Source organism: Hypanus sabinus (genome assembly GCF_030144855.1).
Source record: "Hypanus sabinus isolate sHypSab1 chromosome X2 unlocalized genomic scaffold, sHypSab1.hap1 SUPER_X2_unloc_7, whole genome shotgun sequence".
In the NCBI taxonomy this organism is placed as follows: domain Eukaryota; kingdom Metazoa; phylum Chordata; class Chondrichthyes; order Myliobatiformes; family Dasyatidae; genus Hypanus; species Hypanus sabinus.
Window position 1 is genome coordinate 676,215 of NW_026779007.1, and position 20,708 is coordinate 696,922.

The 20,708-nt window shown below is 42.6% G+C and overlaps 1 protein-coding gene across 1 annotated transcript; it reads right to left on the minus strand.

Annotated features, from left to right (window-relative positions):
• Window positions 1-774: 774 nt before the first annotated feature.
• LOC132385958 (zinc-binding protein A33-like) lies at window positions 775-20,338 on the minus strand. The gene is made up of 6 exons (XM_059958190.1): window positions 19,001-20,338; window positions 18,439-18,534; window positions 17,795-18,028; window positions 15,971-15,993; window positions 15,766-15,884; window positions 775-5,611 (listed from the first exon to the last, which is right to left on the minus strand). Exons 1-6 carry the CDS (start codon window positions 19,409-19,411, stop codon window positions 5,058-5,060), a joined length of 1,437 nt encoding a protein of 478 aa, XP_059814173.1. The 5' UTR covers window positions 19,412-20,338; the 3' UTR covers window positions 775-5,057.
• Between the last annotated feature and the right edge of the window lie 370 nt (window positions 20,339-20,708).

A 20,708-nucleotide genomic window follows, 5' to 3' on the forward strand; every position in this document is an offset into this window, starting at 1 on the left:
CAGAAGGCAGAATTCTTTGCCAACAGTTTAGGCTTACAGTGGATGGAAGAAAGTGGTCCTTATAATTTGCTCAGAATACATTTCGGTTTTGATGAGTCTTAAACAGGTCATTCTGGCAGTAGGTCACATTGACTGTTGGAAACTTGTCAAACGGTATTTCATATATAAAGTTTGATTTATATGTCTGCACATTATGGGGCCTGCATATCACACTGTTGAGGTAAATGATGATTTTGATTGTTTAGCTCCAAAAGCTGTTAAATGTTAAGCTGTGGATATAGACCTTCCACTTAGCAAATTAGAAGCTATAGGGTTGGTAGTGTTAAGAATTAGGGGCTTATGGCAAGACGTAGGATAATGGACGTAAAGACAGACACCTTTCCAGAATACATAAACCTGTTGGGTTTATAGAAGAAGGGCTTAAAACAAGTGAAGGAATGATATTCACATGACAGAAATATCCACACTATGCTTAATTACGCCTTGTAACTAATTGGAAAACTTCATTCTGTGTCGTGTACATTTTGTCATTATGAAACCGTCGAAACACATACTACTTCAATGTGAAGCGTACAAGGCTGAAGAAAAATCAAATGCAGTCTTAAGTACAATCTTTGCGAGGGTAGATAGTTTTCAAATAAAAGCTATTAAATTATGGGACTGACTTTAAATCAATTCACAGTTTGAGCTGGAAAAGGCACGTAATAATTGTGTTAAACGTAAGGAAATGACATAAAGGGTAGCAAAGATGAGTGGGCTGTTGGATTACTGGGATGCTCTTTTTATTTATTTATTAAATTTTTAGAAAATTACAAAGAATAAATGTAATGAAAAATTAGTAAGAAAAAGAAAAATAATATTAATCCTCCTCCCCCTCCCCACCTTAACCCTTATCTAAAGAAAGAAATAAGGAAGAAAAAGATTGCCTCGATATTGGAGGATACCCACATGCTCCATGGAGTTCAAAATAATATTTATATGTATTCTTACTTTCCCCAATTACATTATAATTTTATCTTCAAAGGACCTCTATATTTAATCCCATGTTTTGTAGGTATGGGAGCCAAATTTTGAAAAATATATCATATTCATTTCTTAGATTATATGTAATTTTTTCAAGTGGAATACAACAATATATTTCATTATTCCAATGATCCATAGTTAAATATAACTCAGATTTCCAAGTAATTGCGATAACTTTTTTAGCTACTTCCAATGCAATATTTTTCAATTTTTTCTGATACTTATTCAATTTAATTTTCGGTATTGTCCTTTCAATATCTCCTAATAAAAATAATATTGGACTATTTGGGAGTTGAACTCCAGTACTTTGTTCCAATAAAAGTCAGATATATTGAAAATGGTTGAATTTTAAAACAAGACCAAGTAGAATGTAAAAAAGTACCAATTTCTTGATTACATCGAAAGCATTGGTCAGACATATTTGAATTTAATCTATTTATTTTCTGTGGTGTTATATATAATTGATGTAAAAATTATATTGTATTAATCTAATTTGAACATTTATTGTATTTATCATACTATCAGAACATAATCTTGACCAACTTTTTCCAACAATTTTAAAATTCAAATCAGTTTCCCATTTTTGTCTTGATTTATGAATTCCAGATTCAGTCTGTTTTTGAATCAAATTGTACATACAAGATGTATTTTTTTAAATTTTTCCTTTTTGAATTAATATTTCTATTTCACTAAGTTTTGGCATCAACATTGTTTGACCCAGCTTTTCTCGTAAATTGTCCTTTAATTGAAAATAAGAGAAAAGAGTGTTGTTTAATATTTTATATTTATTTTTTCATTGATCAAACGACATCAATATACCTCCTTCAAAACAATTACGTATATATTTAATCCCCTTTTGGAACCAATTATGTAAAAGTTTATTATCCATTGTAAAAGGAATAAGCCTATTTTGAATTAAAGTTTGCTAATAAAGATTTCTTTATCTTATCGTCCATATTTACCTTATTCCATAAATCAATCAAGAGTCTTAATATAGGAGATTCTTTTTTTTCCCATATCAATTTGGATTCCCATTTGTATGTAAAATCTTCTGGTATGTTTTCTCCTATCTTATCTAATTTTATTCTAATCCATGCCGGGTTTTTTTTTCATCAAAAAAAGATGCAATAAATCTAAGTTGATTTCCTTTATCATAATTCTTAAAATTTGGAAGTTGTAACCCTCCTAAATCAAATTTACATCTCAATTTTTCCAATGATATTCTTGACATCTTTCCTTTCCAAAGAAATTTCCTTACATATTTATTTAGTTCTTGAAAAAACTTCTGCGGTAATTGTATTGGTAAAGTTTGGAATAAATATTGCAATCTATGGAATATATTCATTTTTACAGCATTAACTCTACCTATTAATGTTATTGGTAACATCATCCATTTATCAAGATCCTCTTTTATTTTTTTTAATAATGGCAAATAATTTTGTTTATATAAATTTTTACATCATTGTCAACTCTGATACCTAAATATTTTATCCCATTTATTGACCATCGAAATTGAGTTACTAATCGACATTGATTATAATTGGTAAGGGGTAAAATTTCACTTTTATCCCAATTTAATTTATACCCTGATACTTTCCCGTATTCTTCCAATTTAAAAGATAATCTTTGCAAAGATTGTAATAGGTTTGTAAAATAAATCAAAACATCATCAGCAAATAAATTAATTTTATATTCTTCTTGATTAACTCTAAAACCGCCAATATCTGAATCTGTTCTAATTAATTCAGCTAATGGTTCTTTTGCCAATACAAATAAAGCAGGTGATAACGGGCAGCCTTGTCCAGTTGACCTCGTTAAGCAAAATGGTGTTGAAATCTGAGCATTTGTAACTACTTCAGCTTGAGGATGAGTATTTAAGGTTTTAATCCATTGTATAAAAGATTTTCCTCGCTCATATTTTTCCAATACCTTAAACAAAAAAATCCCATTCCAATTTATCAAATGCTTTTTCTGCATCCAAAGCAAATGCCACACTCATTTCCTCTCTTTTTTGTGCCAGATGAATTATACTAAGTAACCAGGTTAGATTATCCATTGATTGTAATAAAATCTGTTTGATCCATATGCATTAATTTTGGTAAATATTTAGATATTCTATTAGATAAAATTTTTGCTATTATCTTATAATCTGTATTCAACAAAGAAATAGGCCTATATGATGTTGGTTTTAGAGGATCTCTTTTTTTGGCAATACAGTTATGATCGCTGTTAAAAAAGATTGTGGGAGTTTATGCATTCTTTCCACTTGGTATATTAATTCCATAAAGGGAGGAATTAATATGTCTAATTTTTTAATAAAATTCAGGAGGAAAACCATCTTCTTCTGGGGATTTGTTACTCTCAAGTGATCCTAAAGCTTCTTCAACCTCTTTTAATGTAAAGGGCATATCTAATCCTTTCTGTTCTTCCAAATTAAATTTTGGAAGGGTTATTTGTGATAAAAATTTATCCATCTCAGTAATCTTATTTTGTGATTCTGATTGATATAGTTCAGTATATAAAAAAAATAAAGTTTCATTAATTTCTAAAGGTTTATCAGCAACCTTATTTACACTTGTTCTAATTGCATTTATTGTTTTAAAAGCCTGTTCTGTTTTCAACTGCCAAGCAAGAATTTTATGTGATCTTTCACCTAATTCGTAATATTTCTGTTTAGTTCTCATAATTACTTTTTCTGTACGATATGTCTGGAGTGTATTATATTGTAGTTTTTTATTAACAAGTTGTCTTTGTTTTTGTTCTGTCATATATCTTTGAGATTCTTTTTCTAACTTTATGATATCTTTTCCCAATTTTCCTTCTTAATTTTAGATGTATAACTTATAATCTGACCCCTTAAATATGCTTTCATCGCTTCCTATAATACAATTTTACCCTCAACTGAATGTAAATTTGTATCCAAAAAAAATTGAATCTGTTTTTTCATAAAATCACAAAAATCTTGACGTTTTAATAAAATTGTATTTAATCTCCATCTAAGCTTTATGTCTATTTGAATAAAATGAATAATCTCTTTCTCTTGGATTAATTTTCCTCCATATATCAATCAGGTTTAAATCTTTCATTAATGATAAAGTTAGTTTTATTACTTTTAATTTTGTAACAACTTTAGTTGACCTATCCAAAACTGGATCTAAACAAAAATTAAAATCTCCGCCTATTAATATTTTATCATTTGCGTCAGCCAAGTTCAAAAAATCTCCTTGTATGAATTTTGCATCATTTTCATTTGGTGCATAAATGTTCATAAAATTCCATAATTCTGAAAAAATTTGACAATGTATAATCACATATCTCCCCACAGGTAAAGATTTATTAACCGAAATTGCAACTCCTCTCGATTTTGAATTAAATGAAGTTGCTATAACATTGCCAACCCAATCTCTCTTTAATTTCTTATGCCTGTGAACTTACTGAACACATCCTTGCCAGAAAAAAAAGCTTATCCCAATCCACTCTTCCTGGATCCTTTTTCATTTCCACAAAATTGGCCGTTCTCCAATTTTACCAGAACTTTGAGCTGCCAGTTCTGCCCCTCACTAATAGCAGTCATGTCGTTATCCCACGTGTCAACCCAAGCCCTGAACTCATCTGTTTTACCGACAATACTCCGTGCATTGAAATAGATGTACCTGAGAATATGTATATCATCCGCTTTTTTTTTCATTTCCGTTTATACATGCAGTCCTCTCATGTTCCTTATCCTCCTGCACCTCACTATCTGCTCTAACACTCTGGTTCCCCTCCCTCTGCAAATCTGGATTAAATTCCCCGGAGCAGCACTGGCAAATCTACCCGCAAGAATTTTATTCCTCCCCTCCCCCCCGCCCAGTTTAGGGGCAAACCGTCCCGTCGGAACAGGCCCCACCTTCCCGGGAACAAAGCCCAATTGACCAGAAACATGAAGCCCTCCCTCCTGCACCATCTCCTTAGCCACGTATTTAGCTGCACTCTCCGCACATTTATATTTACAGGGACTTTACTCCTGACGCCGGTCCCGGGACCCGACCGGTTTACAGACCCGGAGCGGAACCGGAGCAGATTCTCAGCCACTGGTTTCCATCCCCGGATGCGAGGAAAGGATAAAGTTTCCCCGTGAATTTATTCCCAGTGAAGGTGTGGAGATGGGACTTGGTCTCCGCGTTGTAAAATGAAACTGTCCCGGACTCGTAACTGAGATAAACTCCCACCCTCCCGGGGATGGGACCGGCAGCGAGACGGGACTCGGGGGAGGGGGAACCACCGGACACGTCATAATCCCGATATAACACGTCATAATCCCGCCTGATGACCCAGAATCCGGTCTCCGGACTCAGACTGAACCATCCCTTCCTCTCCACAGACTCTGCGGCGACTCCCAGACCCCAGAACCGATTCCCCGTCACCTCCACCTCCCAGTAATGTCTCCCCGATGTGAATCCCTCCGATCCCAGCACACTTTCCCGGTCTGTGAATCTCTTCCCAGAGTGAGGGAGATTCCTCCGGGTCCGGGTCCGTCTCACACTCTTCCGATCCCCAGACACCGCGAGATACGGACTCGCCGTTTCCACATCCAGGGTGACAGAGACTGGGGGGAGAAGCAGAGAATTAGAGAGTCCCCGGGGATCGGGGGGAGACTCGGACAGCGCGGCCCCGGGGATCGGGGGAGACTCTGTCCTAAATGGACATCCCTATAGTCGGAGGCTGTGCTCACCGTTCTCGACCCACCCACATCCTCCCAACATCAACTCTCTCCAGACAGGTGTCAGAGAGATCTGGCGAGACCCTTCATCAGGACCTGTGCAGCTTGGATTACCAGCATCTGTAGATTTTCTTGTGTTAGATTTTTAAAGCAGGAGTTATTTTATCATGAGCTGATCCATTTTCCCATTCTCCCATTTAGTCCCACTCTCCCACCCTCTCACCATGACCTTTGATGCCCTGTCTACTCACATACCTATCAATCTCTGTCTTAAATACACACAATGACTTGGCTTCCACTGCCGCAAGAAATACACAGATTCACCACCCTCTGGCTAAAAAAAATTCTTTGCATCTCCGTTCTGAATGGGCGCCCTTCAATCCTTAAGTCATGCTCTCGTACTAGACTCCCCCACCATGGGAAACAACTTTGCCATATCCACTCTGTCCATGCCTTTTAACATCCGAAATGCTTCTGTGAGGTTCCCCTCATTCTTCTAAACTCCACGGAGTACAGTCCAAGAGCGGTCAAACATTCCTCACATGTTAACCCTCTCATTCCCGGAATCATTCTCGTGAATCTTCTCTGAACCCTCTCCAATGTCAGCACATCCTTTCATAAATAAGGAGCCCAAAACTGCACACAGTATTCCAAGTGAGGTCTTACCAGTTCCTTATAGAGCCTCAACAACACATCCCTGCTCTTATTTTCTATTCCTCTAGAAATGAATGCCAATATTGCATTCATCTTCTTCACCACCGACTCAACCTGGAGGTTAACCTTAAGGGTATCCTGCACGAGCACTTCCAAGTACAATTGCATCTCAGAATTTTGAATTCTCTCTCCATTTCAATAATAGTCAGCCCGTTTATTTCTTCTACCAACGTGCATGACCATACACTTTTAAACATTGTATTTCATTTGCCACTTCTTTGACCATTCTCCCAATCTATCCAAGTCTCTCTGCAGACTCTCTGTTTCCTCAGCACTACCGTCCCCTCCGCTTATCTTTGTATCATCAGCAAACTTAGCCACAAAGCCATCTATTTCATAATCCAAATCGTTGATATACAATGTAAAAAGAAGTGGCCCCAACATGGAGCCCTGTGGAACACCACTGGTAACTGGCAGACAACCAGAATGGGATCCTTTAACCCACTCTCTGTTTCCTGCCAATCAGCCAACGCTCTATTCACATAAGTAAATTTCCCATAATTCCATGGGCTCTTATCTTGTTTAGCAACTTCATGTGTGGCACCTTGTCAAAAGCCTTCTGAAAATCCAAATACACAACATCCACTGCATCTCCCTTGTCTAGCCTACTTGTAATCTCCTCAAAAGATTTCAATGGGTTTGTCAGGCAGGATTTTCCTTTAAGGCAACCATGCTGAGTTTGGCCTATCTTGTCATATGCGTCCAGGTACTCCGTAACCTCATTCTTGACAATTGACTCCAGAAACTTTACAACCATTTCTCAATCTAACAGGTCTATAATTTACTTTTTGCTTCCTTGCCCCTTTCTTAAATACCAGAGTGGCATTTACAATCTTCCACTCCTCCGGAACCATGCCAGAATCTATTGACTTTTGAAAGATCATTGCTAATGTCTCCGCGATCTCCACAGCTACTTCCTTCAAAACACAAGTGTGCATTCCGTCTGGTCCTGGAGATTTATCTACCCTGAGACTATTCAGCTTCCTGAGTACTTTCTCTGTCGTAATTGTGACTGCGCACACTTCTCTTCCCTGACACCCTTGAGTGTCCGGTATACTGCTGATATCTTCCTCAGTGAGGACTGATGCAAATACTCGTTCAGTTCCTCAGCCATCTCCTTATCTCCCATTACAATTTCTCCAGCATCATTTTCTATCTGTCTAATATCCACTCTCAACCGTTTTTTATTCTTTATATACTTGACAAAGCTTTTAGTATCTTCTTTGATATAATTTGCAAGCTTCCTTTCATAGTTCATCTTTTCCCTCTTAATGGCCTTCTTAGTTTCCTTTTGTAAGCTTTTAAAATCTTCCCAATCCTCTGTCTTCCCACTAATTTTTGCTTCTTTGAATGCCCTCTCCTTTGCTTTTACTTTGGCTTTGACTTCTCTTGTCAGCCACTTTGGCTTTGACTTCTCTTTTTCCATTTGAAAAATTCTTCTTTTTTGGAATATATCTGTCTTGCACATTCCTCACTCCTCACATAAACTCCAGCCACTGCTGCTAGGCCGTCCTTCCCTCTAATGTCCCTTTCAAGTCAAATTTGGCCAGTTCCTCTCTCGTGCCACTGTAATTTCCTTTACTCTACTGCAATACCGACACATCGGATTTCGGCTTCTCTTTCTCAAATTTCACAGTGAACTCAATCATGTTACGATCACTGCCTCCTAACGGTTCCTTCACCTCAATCTCTCTAATCACCTCTGGGTCATTACACAATATCCAATCCAGTATCTCTGATCCCCTAGTGGGCTCAACAACAAGCTGTTCTGAAAAGCCATCTCGTAGACATTCTACAAATTCTCTCTCTTGAGATCCAGTGTCGACCTGATTTTCCCAATCCACTCGCATGTTAAAATCCCCACAATTATCATAACACTGCCCTTCTGGCAAGCCTTTTCTATTTTCTGTTGTAATTTGTAATCCACATCACTGCAGCTGTTAGGAGGCCTGTAGATAACTGCCATCAGGGTCCTTTTACCCCGGCGATTTCTTAGCTCAACCCAGAAAGATTCTGCACTTCCGATCCTATGTCACCTCTTTCTAATGATTTAATATCATTTCATACCAATAAAGCCACGCCACCCCCTCTGCCTACCTGCCTATCCTTCCGATACACCGTGTATCCTTGGACGTTTAGCTCTCACAGCCATGCATCCTTTAGCCACGTCTCAGTGATGGCCACAAAATTATACCTGCCAATCTGTAGCTGTACGACAAGATCATCCACCTTATGCCTTATGCTGTGTGTATTTAAGTATAACACCTTAAGTCCAGTATTTGGTCAGTTTTGCTTTGATTGCACTGCAACTCATCCCAGTGGCTGCAAATTTGCCCCATCACCTGCCTGTCCTTCCTGACATCTTTACTGCTCACTATCTTAGATTTATAGATTCCCTCTCCTCCGCTCTATCATTCCGGTTTACCATCCCCCTGCCAAATTAGTTTAAACCCTCCCTAACAGCTCTATTAAACATTCCCGCGATGATATTGATCCCCTTCGGGTTCAGGGGTAACCCGTCCTTTTTGAATAAGTAGTACTTCCCCCGAAAGAGATCCCAATGATCCAAGAATCTGAAGCCCTGCCCCCTGCACCAGTCTCTGCCTGATCCTACTATTCTTGCCCTCGCTAGCACGTGGCACAGGTAGCAATCCTGAGGTTACTACCCTGGAGGTCCTGCTTCTCAGCTTCATTCCTAACTCCCGGAAATCTCTCTTCAGGACCTCCTCCCTTTTCCTCTCTATGTCATTGGTACCAACATGTACCAAGACAGCTGGCTGCTCACCCTCTCCCTTCAGAATATTCTGGACCCGATCCGAGACATCCCGTACCCTGGCACCTGGGAGGCAGCACACCATGTGGGTATCTCTGCCAGGCGCACAGAATCTCCTGTCTGTTCCACTGACTATGGAATCCCCTATGACTACCGCATTCCTCTTCTCCCTCCTTCCCTCCTGCACAACAGCGCCAGGCTCAGTGCCAGAGACCCGGTCACCGTAGCCGTCCCCTGTCAGGTCATCCCCCTCATCAGCGTCCAAAACGATATACTTGTTGCTGAGGGGGGCAGCCACAGGGGTGCTCTCCACTATCTGGGCATTTCCCTTCCCTCTCCTGACAGTCACCCAGTTTTCTGACCCCTGTAGCCTAGGGATAACTACCGCCCTGTAGCTCCTGTCTATCACCTCTTCATTTTCTCTAATAAGCAGTAGGTCATCAAGCTGCAGCTCCAGATCCCTAACACGGTCTCCGAGGAGCTGAATCTCGGTTCACCTGGTGCAGATGTGGCTATCAGGGAGGCTGGAGGTCTTCCAGGATTCCCACATCTGACACCCTGAACAAAGCACAGACCCTGCAGACATGCTACCTAATTCTACAGGAATGACACAAAGAAAGATGGGTCTACTCACCCACTTACTTCACCAAGCACACGGACTTTTTAAACGGTTAACTAATGTGCCCTGCTGTTCCCCCGTCCGTCCAGGCCGATTTGCCAAGGGGAGAAAAAGAGTCGGTTCCTCGCTCTCAGCTCTTCCCGTTACCGCCTAAGCCCGTTGAGCCAAAGCCCTACACTCTGCTGCCACCCACTCCGCTGCCCGCTGTATAGGGTGGTCATCTTTTTAAACTCTCCGCGCTGTCCTGTGCAGTCTCGCCGTTCTTGTACACAAAGTTTTTTTTTTACACTGTCTTCCTTCAGAATTTAGCTCCCACGCCGCCCTTCTTGTCCCAATCTAAAAAAACACCTTCAGTCCTGTATTCATCAGCCTATTCCACACTGTCCACATGAACTTAAGCAAGGCCTTTGATGTCGATGACAGACCACACTTGGAGTATTGTCTGCTTTTCCGGTTCCCGAATATGGGGAGGATGTCATTACACTGGACAGGAGGCTTCAGGAGGATGTTACCAGGACTGGGGGCTTGGGTTAAAATCAGAGAGTGGGTAAGCTTGGGCTATTCAGCTGTAGTGTAGGATGTTCAGGTATGACCCCTTATGGAGGGAAATAATTCTAAGGAGCTTAAATAACGTTCTTTTTCCAAGAAATGGGAGTACAGAACCAGAGGCCTCAGATTGAAAGTGAGATGGGAAATCGGGTAACATTCTAAGAGAGGGAGGTTGGTGAACGGAATTTTCCCTCAGACGCTGTAGAAACAGGTAAAAAATAACATATTTTAAAATAAATACACAGATGGGAAATGGTTAGAGGGATGGGGGGTGTGGCAAATACACACAAATGGACCATGCTCAAGAAGACATCTTAGTCTTGCAAATTGATGAAGTGGGCCGTGAGTTCAACATCCATCAAACCCTCCGAGATCATCCTCCTGAGGAATCTCACCCCTAAGTCTGTCTGTGAAGTGTTGATGTGACGTCACGTCAGAGGGCAGCTCAGTGACACAGAACAGACAGACTGGGTAAGGACGGCAGATTTCAATCCTAAATGGGAATTTGTGCCTATTTCTGTGGCCGTGTGTCACACTCTGTTAGTGTGTGTGTGTGTGTGTGTGTGTGTGTGTGTGTGTGTGTGTTGATTGTGGTAAATATCCGTGTGGAGTGTATACACATTGAAGGAGAGTGTGCACATTGAAGAATTTGTATGTTTCAGTGTGTCATCACATGTCTGGTGTGTGTTGACAATGAGTCACACGTGATTGAGTTGTTTAAATGAATAAATGACTGTCTCTGAAGAGACTGGTTTCCAGGTTACTGAGGGAAATAACAACGTACATTGCTGAGGCTCTGACTACAATCTGCCAGTCCTTCCTGTGTATGTGTGTGAGGGAGCTTTGCCAGGCCGGTTATGCTGTGTGTGCTTCTCCCGAGATGAAATCTTGACTCATGTCAATGCTTGTTGGTGTGTCCGAGCTGATTCTCACAATGCTTCAATGAAGTGGTCTGATCACCATAAAACATAGGAGCAGAATTAGGCCATTTTCCTATCGAGTCTGCTCCGCCATTCAATAATTGATGATCCTTTTTTTCCCTCCTCAGCCCCACTACCTGGTCTTCTCCCCGTAACCTTTGATGCTGTGTCCAATCTAGAACCTATCAAGCTCTGCCTTAAATACACCCAACAGGTTCCACAAATTCACTAGCTGCTGGCACAAATTTCTCCGCATGTTTTAAATAGATTCCCCCTCTGTCTTGAGGCTGTGCCCTCTTGTCCTAAACTCCACCACCATGGGAAACATCCCTTCCACATCTACTCTGTCTGAGACTTTCAACATTCGAAAGGTTTCTAGGAATTTCAACATTTGAAAGGTTTCAATGAGATTCCCCCTCATCTTTCTAAATTCCAGCGAGTGCAGACACAGAGCTATCAAACGTTCCTCGTATGATAACCCTTTCATTCCTGGAATCATCCTTATGAAATGAACCTTCTGCAATGCCAGCACATCTTTTCTTAGACGAGGAGCCCAAAATTGTTCACAATACTCAAGGTGAGTCTTCACCAGTGCCTTATAAATCCTCAGCATCACATCCCTGCTCTTGAAATGAATGCTATTTAAACCGATTGAATTCAATGCTAACATTGGATTTGCCTTCCTCACCAGTGACTCTACCTTCAAGTTAACCTTTAGGGAGTTCTGCAGAATGACTGCTGAATCCAATTTCGGCTCAGATTTTTTGATTTTCTCCCCATTTGAAAAAAAAATCTGCACATTATTTCTACGACCAAAGTGCAGGACCATGTATTTTCCAACATTGTATATAATTTGCCAATTTCTTTCCCATTCTCCTCATCCAAGTCCTTGTCCAGCCTAACTGTTTCCTCAACACTACCGGCCCCTCCGCCAATCTTCGTATCATCTGCAAAGCCTGGAAACAAAGCCATTTACTCTAGGACAAGAGGGTATGACTTCATGATTGAAGGACGTCCTTTTAGAACTGAGATGCGGAGAAATTACTTTAGTCAGTGTGTGTGGAGAATCTGTGGAATTTGTTGCGACATGTGGCTGTGGAGGCCAAGGCATATTTAAGGCAGAGATGTACCGGTTCTCATTTAGCCAGGGCATCAAATGGTATGGGGTGAAAGCAGTGGAGTGGGGATGTCCGGAAGAATTGGGTCTTCCCATGACTGAATATTGGAGCAAACTCAATGGGCCGAATGGCCTATTTCTGCTCCTATATCTTATTGTCTATTCCATCAGCTAAATCTTGATATACAGCATAAAATGAAGGTGTCCTAACACCTGTGTCCCTGAGGAACACGAGTCACTGGCAGCCAACCAGGAAAGGTTCCGTTTACTCCCATTCGCTGTTTCCTACCAATCAGCCAATGTTCTAACCATGCCTGTAACTTTTCTGTAATACCATGGCCTCTTAACCTGGTTACCACCTTCATGCATGGCACTTTGTCAAAGGCCTTCCGAGATTCCAAGTATACAACATCCACTGCATCCCCTTTATCGATCCTGCTTGTAATCTCCTCAAAGAATCCCAACAGGTTTGTCAGGCAGAATATTCCCTAACGAAGCCATGCTGACTTGTCCTATCTTGTCCAGTGTCACCAAGTATTCCATAGCCTCATACTTAACAACTGACTCCAATTTCTTCCCAACCACAGAGGTGAGGCAAACTGGTCAATAATTTCCTTTCTGCTGCCTTCCTCCTTACTTAAAGAGTCAAGTGACATTTGCCATTTTCCAGTCCTCTGGCACCATGCCAGGGTCCAGTGATTTTGAAAGATCATTTGGAATGCCTCCATAATTTCTACTGCGACCTCTTTCAGAACACTGGGGTGCAGTTCATCTGGTCTGGGTGACTTATGTATCTTTGGGGCTTTCAGCTTTTTGAGCAGCTTGTCCCTTGTAACAGTAACTGCACTCACTTCTCTTCCCTCGCACTCTTCAACACCGGGCACAGTGCTGGTGTCTTCCACGGTGAATACTGGTGCAAAATATTTGGCTTATCTGCCATCTCTTTATCCTCTGTTATTATGCATCCAGCCTCATTTTCTAGCTGTCCTATATCCACTCTCATCTCTGTTTTATTTTTTTTACAATACTTGAAAAACAATTTGATATTGTTTGCTATCTTGTTTTCCAAAGATAGGTGTGTAAAAAGGGCCTGAAGGATCATTGGATACCAGAGTCACCCCAACCACAACCTGTACCAGTTGCTACCATCCGGGATACGGTACCGCAGCATAAAAGCCGGGAGCAACAGGCTCCGGGACAGCCTCTTCAACCAGGCCAGTTCAATTCAAATCAATTTCTTGTTTATTTTTTCCCACCTTTTAGTTCCTCTCTGTAGATATTTAAAAGCTTCCCAATCCTCTCTCTTCCGAATAATTTTTGTTTAGTTGTATGCCCTCTCCTTTGCCTTTACATTAACTTGTCAGCCATGGTTGTACTATTTCGCCATTTGAGTATTTATTTATTTTTGGAGTACATCTATCCTCATTTTCCCAGAAACTGACACCATTTCTGCTCTGCTCTCATCCCTGGCAGCATCTCCTTCCAATTTGCTTTGGCCAACTCCTCTCTCAGACCACTGTAATTTCTTTTACTCCTCTGAAATACTACAAAGTCAGACTTTACTGTCTCCTTATCAGATTTCAAGTTGAACTCAGTCATGTTGTGAGCTCTGCCTCCTAAGGTTTCTTTTAACTACTCACCTCTGGTTCAATACATAACACCCAATCCAGTAGAGCTGTTCCCCGAGTAGGCTCAACGACAAACTGCTCTAGAAAGCCATCACATTGCATTCAACAAACTCACTCTCTTGAAATCCTTTACCAACCTGATTTCCCCAATTGACCTGCATGTTGAAATCTCCCATGATTCTCATAACATTGTCCTTTTCATCAGCTTTTTCTATTTCCAGTTGTAATCTGTGGGCCTCAACCCACTGACTGTTGGGAGGCCTGTATATGACTGGTGTCAGTGTCATTTTTACTTTTGCAGTTCCTTACCTCAACCCACAAGGATTCAACATCTTCCAATCCTATGTCACATCTAGCTGCTGATTTGCCAGCAGAGCCACACCACCCCCTCACCCGACCTTCCTACACCACCGATACATTGTGTAACCTTGGACATTCAGATCCCAACTACAACCATGATTCTGTAATGGCCACAATATCACACCTGACAATCGGTAATAGTGCAACAAGATCATCCACCTTATTTCTCATACTCCATGCATTGAGATATAACACTTTGTGTACTGTATCTACTACCCTTTTTAAATCTGCATCTCTAATGCACTGACACTCACCCTGCTGGCTGACATTTTGTCCTCGCATCTGTCCGCCATATCTGACAGTCTGACTGCACGCTATCTTTGCATTTTACCATCAGTCCTATCCCTTCACTCCAGTTCCCGACCTCCCCCCCAACAAATTAGTTCAGACCCTCCCCAACAGCTCTATCAAACCTCTCTGTGAGAATATTGTTCTCCCTCGGGTCGAGGTGCGACCTATCCCTTTTGAGCAGTTCGTTCCTCCACCAGAACAGATCCCGATGATCCAAGAACCTGAATCCCTGTCCCCAGCACCATCTTCTCAGCCATGTTTCTCTGTCAGATTATCCTGTTTCTACCCTCACCAGCACGTGGCACAGGCAGCAATCCAGAAATTACAACACTGGGGGTACTGCTTCTGAGCTTTCTACCAAGCTCTCCAAATTCTATTTTCAGGACCTCTTTGCTTTTACTTCCAATGTCATTGTCAGAAATTTACCAAGATATCTGGCTCTTTGGCCTCCCTCTCTAAAATGCTGCGGACACGATTCGAGGCATCCCTGACCCTGGCACCCAGGAGGCAACATACCATTCGGGTGTCCCGTTCACATCAATAGATTCTCCTGTCTGTTCCCCTGGTGATTCAGTCCCCGATCACGACCACTCCCCTCTTCGGCCTCTAACAACAGTGAGAGTTGCTGATCCGGAAGGGGGAAGACCTGTGTCAGTCAGGGTCTGCACTCACAGGGCACATGAAGGACTTGTGTATTTTCCTGACAATCCCGGTCACCACACTGATACTCATTTTTATTCCCTACAATATTATTGTCAGTATTAAATTCCCAGTTCCTCTGGTTAGATCCAAACTTATGTACTGGCGTGTTAGTGCATTCGCCTGGGATTGGAACACAGTGGTTCATCTGCCAGTCCCGTGTATTGGTTGTATTGTGACCCTGTGCTGGTGTGTCCAGGGGTCTGACATCTCCAGCTGACCATGTGACAGTGATGCCTCCCAGTCAGTGGGGTTGATGTGGAATAAACTTCAGTTCCCCTGCACCCCAGTATTATAGACAATCTTTGCCTCAAATTGGAAGTAAATTGATCTTCATAAACAAGGAGAAATGAATCTTTGTAAGTTTTACCTCGATTAATAGCATCAAGCATTTCTCTCAGCACTGTGTTCAACAAATAGAGGTGATCGAATTTTTCAACCGGTAGGGTCTCATCTGTCACTGACAATTCCTGGACATCGTCATTAATCCTGTAAATATTAAACTGCTGGTTATAAATTGCTATTCTGAACTATTTTCAAATCCATTCAGGGTTTCAGTAAAGAGCCTGTCCTACCTTCTGTTCCGACGAGCTTCCTCCTGAAATAAATAAAACACAAATCTGATTAGACTTGGACTTACTGTCCACATCCTGAATTTCATCCAAATCATTACAAGGTGTTGAAAATTCCCACTCCCACAATCACTCAGACACACGGACAATACAGAACCATGGGGTAAATGACAGGGAAAGTTTATGAATGTCAGACCATTACTGAGAGGAAGAAACTTACAGGGAGGACAGGACAGGCTGTGCATTATCATCTGGATATGACGTCAGTGTGATAGGATGGAGGAATTTAAGATCAGTGATGTATGTGATTGTGTGCGGGTGGAGGAAGTTCCTCTATTTATGGGGAGACTCGTGGGGAGATGTAATTCCAGATGGATTTTAACAAATTCCACAAGAAATTTAGTGAGGAGGATGTGAAACTCGCTGTCACAGGAGTGGATGAAATGGAACAGCAGAGACTGACTGTAATGGGGAGGCTGGATAAACAGTTGAGGGACCAGGGAGTTCGGGGCACTGTTGCTGGGTGTGGTGAGTAGGTGGCAGGGGGCTTGTGAAGCAGGGATACTGATAGAAGATGGACCTAATGGCCTGTTTATGATAGAGAATGGGATATAATCCCATGTGAAATGTATCCAAAAAATAAAGAGACAGTGAAAGTTTCCATAATCTGATGGAAACCGGATACAGGAGATAAGTCTGATGTGTGGGTCAAATTCTTTGTTCTCACTGAGACCCTCACACCAACTGCATCAGACACACTCACAGCCTGTGACTGGAACCGGGTGTTAATGGGAGTTTTGGAGGATATTTAATGCGGTATTTAAGGAAACAGTCAGCAGCTCTGTGTTATGATCGGAGTAAATAATTTCAGAGAGATTTGCATTCTGTCCTGGGATGTACAGAAGTTGTGGAAGTCTAGTTTTGGGACAATAGACAATAGGTGCAGGAGTAGGCCATTCGGCCCTTCTAGCCAGCACGGCCATTCACTGTGATCATGGTTGATCATACACAATCAGTACCTCGTACCTGCCCTCTCCCCATATCCCTTGACCCCGCTATCTATAAGAGCTCTATCTAACTCTCTCTTGAAAGCATCCAGAGACTTGGCCTCCACTGCCTTCTGGGGCAGAGTATTCCACGTATCCACCACTCTCTGCGTGAAAAAGTTTTTCTGCATCACTGTTCTAAATGGGCTACCCCTTATTCTTAAACTGTGGCCTCTAGTTCTGGACTCACCCATCAGCGGGAACATGCTTCCTGCCTCCAGCGTGTCCAATCCCTTAATAATCTTATTATTATGGGACAACAACAACCCTGAATAGTTGTATCAGTTGTCTGGTGAGAAACAGTTTGCTGCCATTTGTAAATGCTGTGTGTAGGAGCAACACGTCTGTTTTCTGTCTGCATTGTATTCTGTGTTACGTGTTTATTATGGTAACTCGTCACGTGAGTGGGGACGTGGTAAAAGCGAAGGGAATAAGTTACGTATTCATACTTTGTTCTGCACAGTTTTGAGCTGGGGACGGGCGGATGTCATTCTGTTCTTGACCGCTGTGTTGCAGCTTACTTTACAATGAATTACCCTGAAGCTTCATCGCTTCAAGATTGTATTTTACTACTGAAGGACTGAAAGCGTATCTTGGACATTTTGAAATGTCATTATTGGAGTGATGGGAGGGCGCATCATGCAGGTATAACAACTTGTGTGAGGTCGCCAGCAGCGGCAATTGATTTGTTAGAATTGGCCGCTGTGCTGTGTTTATTTCAAATATACCATTGTTCATTCAGTGCCCTTTGACAGAAACAAATTGAAATATAATCCCTCACCTTGAGAAATATCACACCATCTTTCTGATCCATCTGTTCCTTTAACTTAGTGATTTCCTCCTGAATACTCCTTATATTCTGTTGAAGTGCTAGAAGATTTTTCTCCATTGGGTTGAGAATCCTCTTCTCTTCTTCCCTGAGATCCCTGAGTAAGCTCTGCTCTTTCTCAGTGATAATCTGGCGCAGTTCAGCAAACTGGGATGTGACGTGGGACTGAAGGCTGTGTGACTGTTCCTGTTGAATGAAAGGTGAAGATTAATATACTGCATTGCTGTGCTCTGTTTCCTTTCGTCATTCAGTTCGGTCTATTGGAGTCTATGCTACTTCTGAGAGCATTCCCGTCAACACCATTCCCTCACGTTTTCCTGAAACCTACTCTCACTTATTGACCCATAAACTCCCATCTGATTCACACACACCCTCCCCACCTTCACAGGGTTAACGGTAATTAGCCATTCATCCGGCATGTCCTTGGGATGTGTCGGAATCTCTCGTGGTCACAGGGGGAGCATGCAAACTCCACACAGACAGCAGCAGAGGTCAGGATCGAACCCAGGTCACTGGAGCTGCGATACTCGGCTACTCTGCATTAAAGGGAGCAAAACTCGACAGTAAAATCAGAAATTCCGCTCAGGAAGCCTCACCCGAACTCCGGAAATCTTCTCTTTCTGTTGCTGCTCCTTTTCCTGGAAGTCTGATTCCTTTTTTGTGAGAGAGTCTAAGGAAGATTTTAGCTGATCCTGGAAGTCAGAGAGTGAAGGAAATAGAAACAAAGATGCTTCAAAAGTAACAGGTGATCAAACCCGATTATCACACAAAATGCCGGAGGAACTCAGTGAGTCAGGCAGCATCTATTCAGGGGAAATAAACAGTCGGTGTTCCGGGATGAGACCCTTCATTAGGACTGGGAAGGAATGTGACAGGAGCCAGAATAAAATGGTTGGGGATGAGAACCAGCTGACAGGTGACGGGTGAGACAGCGTGAGGGGGACGTGGGGGAGGGTGATGAAGTGAGAAGCTGGGAGGGGACAGGTGGAAGAGGTAAAGGGCTGGAGAAGTAGGAATCTAATACGAGAGGACAATCGACCATGGAAGAAACGGGAGGAACTGGGCTGTTTGCGGCCCTGAATGGCGACGAGGGAGGAGGTTAGGAGTCAGGTGTAGCAAAGGACAAAGGAAATATGTTAAGTTAACGTTAGTTTTTACCTTGTAGATTTTAACAGCTTCTTTAATCGGCATGAAGCGGTGCTCTCTGTGTTCCTGCGCGTCTCTGCAGATCACACAGATCAGTGTCTTGTCCGTTTCACAAAACAGCTTCAATTCTTCCTCATGTTCCTCGCAGTGACGTTTACTTTCCTTCCCTTTCGGATTCAGGCTTAGATTCCGAACTTTTTGTGTCAGATTTGCTAAGGCCCGATTCACCCTGAGGGTGCGGTCAGCAAACTCCTCTCTACATTCCGGGCAGGAGTTTTTCTGCTCCCTTTCCCAACACTGTGTGATACAAGACCGACAGAAGTTGTGTCCACACTCCAGAATAACCGGATCGGTGAAGAAATCCAGACAGACCGGACAAATCACCTCCTCGCTCAAACTCTCGGTCTCTCCTTTCGAAGCCATGTTAACTCCAGCACTTCCTGATTCAGAATGCTTTCACTTTCGGGGAGTTGCTGATCCCCTGCAGTACCGGGATTGTCCACTACGCGCGCTGCAGACTCGGGGAATCACACAACACACACACAATGCTGGTGGAACACAGCAGGCCAGGCAGCATCTGTAGGGAGAAGCACTGTCGACGTTTCGGGCCGAGACCCTTCATCAGGACAGCAGTAATCGTGCTGCCCGTTGGAGAGATCTGGTGATGAGGCATTCTGCCAGATGTTCTGGAATGTCTGCTCAGGGAACCACTCCACTGTGTCCATCCAGTCCTTCTCCTGCAGTAACTGCAGGACATTCCGTGCTGACCACTGTCTGGTGTTCTTGTGGTCAAAGCTGCTGGTCTGAAAGAACTGTCACCAATTTCATTAACACAAGGTTCACATGGAGAAACTTCCTGACTGAGACAGACACAGTCTCACAGGGTATTTACAGGGTAGGGGCAGGAATGATGTTTTTCCTGGCTGGGCAGTGGAACCAGGGATCGCAGACTCAAAATCCGAGGCCACCTCAGCAGGACTGAGATGAGGAGAAATTTCCCCAACACAGTGCAGTGAATATTTGGAGTTTTCTCCACAAGTTTCCTAAAGTAAACGGACATATTTAGGAGCTCGGCGATGTTGGGAACGTTTCAGGAAAGTGGCGCTGAGGTCAAAGTTCAACATGTTCTGAGTGAGGGGCAGAACAGTGCAACGGGCCGAGTGGCAACGCCTGCTCCTGTTTCTTATTTTCTAAATCACGTTGTTATTTTATCGCTGTTCCTGTATTTGCATTCGCACAGTTTGTTACCTTCAGCACTCTGGCTGATCTTTCACTGCCTGCTTCTGTTATGTTTACTATTCTATACTTTTTCTAAGTACGTCCGCAGGAAAATGCTTCTCGGGGTTGTATGTGGTGACTTATCTGATAATAAAATTTGCTTTGAAATTTGAGTTTCGGGGATTTTCCTTTAATTCTGTGAACAAACTGTGACTGACATCTCCAGCTCCCAGTAGTAGCCCGTCCTCTCACACTCACAGCCAATCAGCGATCACCGCTGGGAGAAGGAGCTCTCATTGGCTGAGGGGTGTCAGTGGGCGGGACGCTGTTTGGACCGGGACCGAGTGGGCCGGAGACCGGGAGCTGCGCCTCGGGTTTCGGCTGCACCACCGGCGGGTCGTGAATCCTTTCGAAGGCAGAGCTGAAGCGACCGGCGGAGATTCCGTGAGATGTTTCAGCTACACGGAGGCGCCCGGCCTTTCCCCGCCGAGGATCGGGGCCT

Excerpts from the sequence above, each read along its gene's own strand:
- LOC132385958 (XM_059958190.1), bottom strand. The coding sequence starts at position 19,411 with ATGGCTTCGAAAGGAGAGACCGAGAGTTTGAGCGAGGAGGTGATTTGT. Across the intron at positions 18,029-18,438 it reads AGAAGATTTCCGGAGTTCGG|GAACAGTCACACAGCCTTCA; the intron begins GTGAGGCTTCCT and ends TTCATTCAACAG. Across the intron at positions 5,612-15,765 it reads GCTTGATGCTATTAATCGAG|TCTCTGTCACCCTGGATGTG; the intron begins GTAAAACTTACA and ends TTCTCCCCCCAG.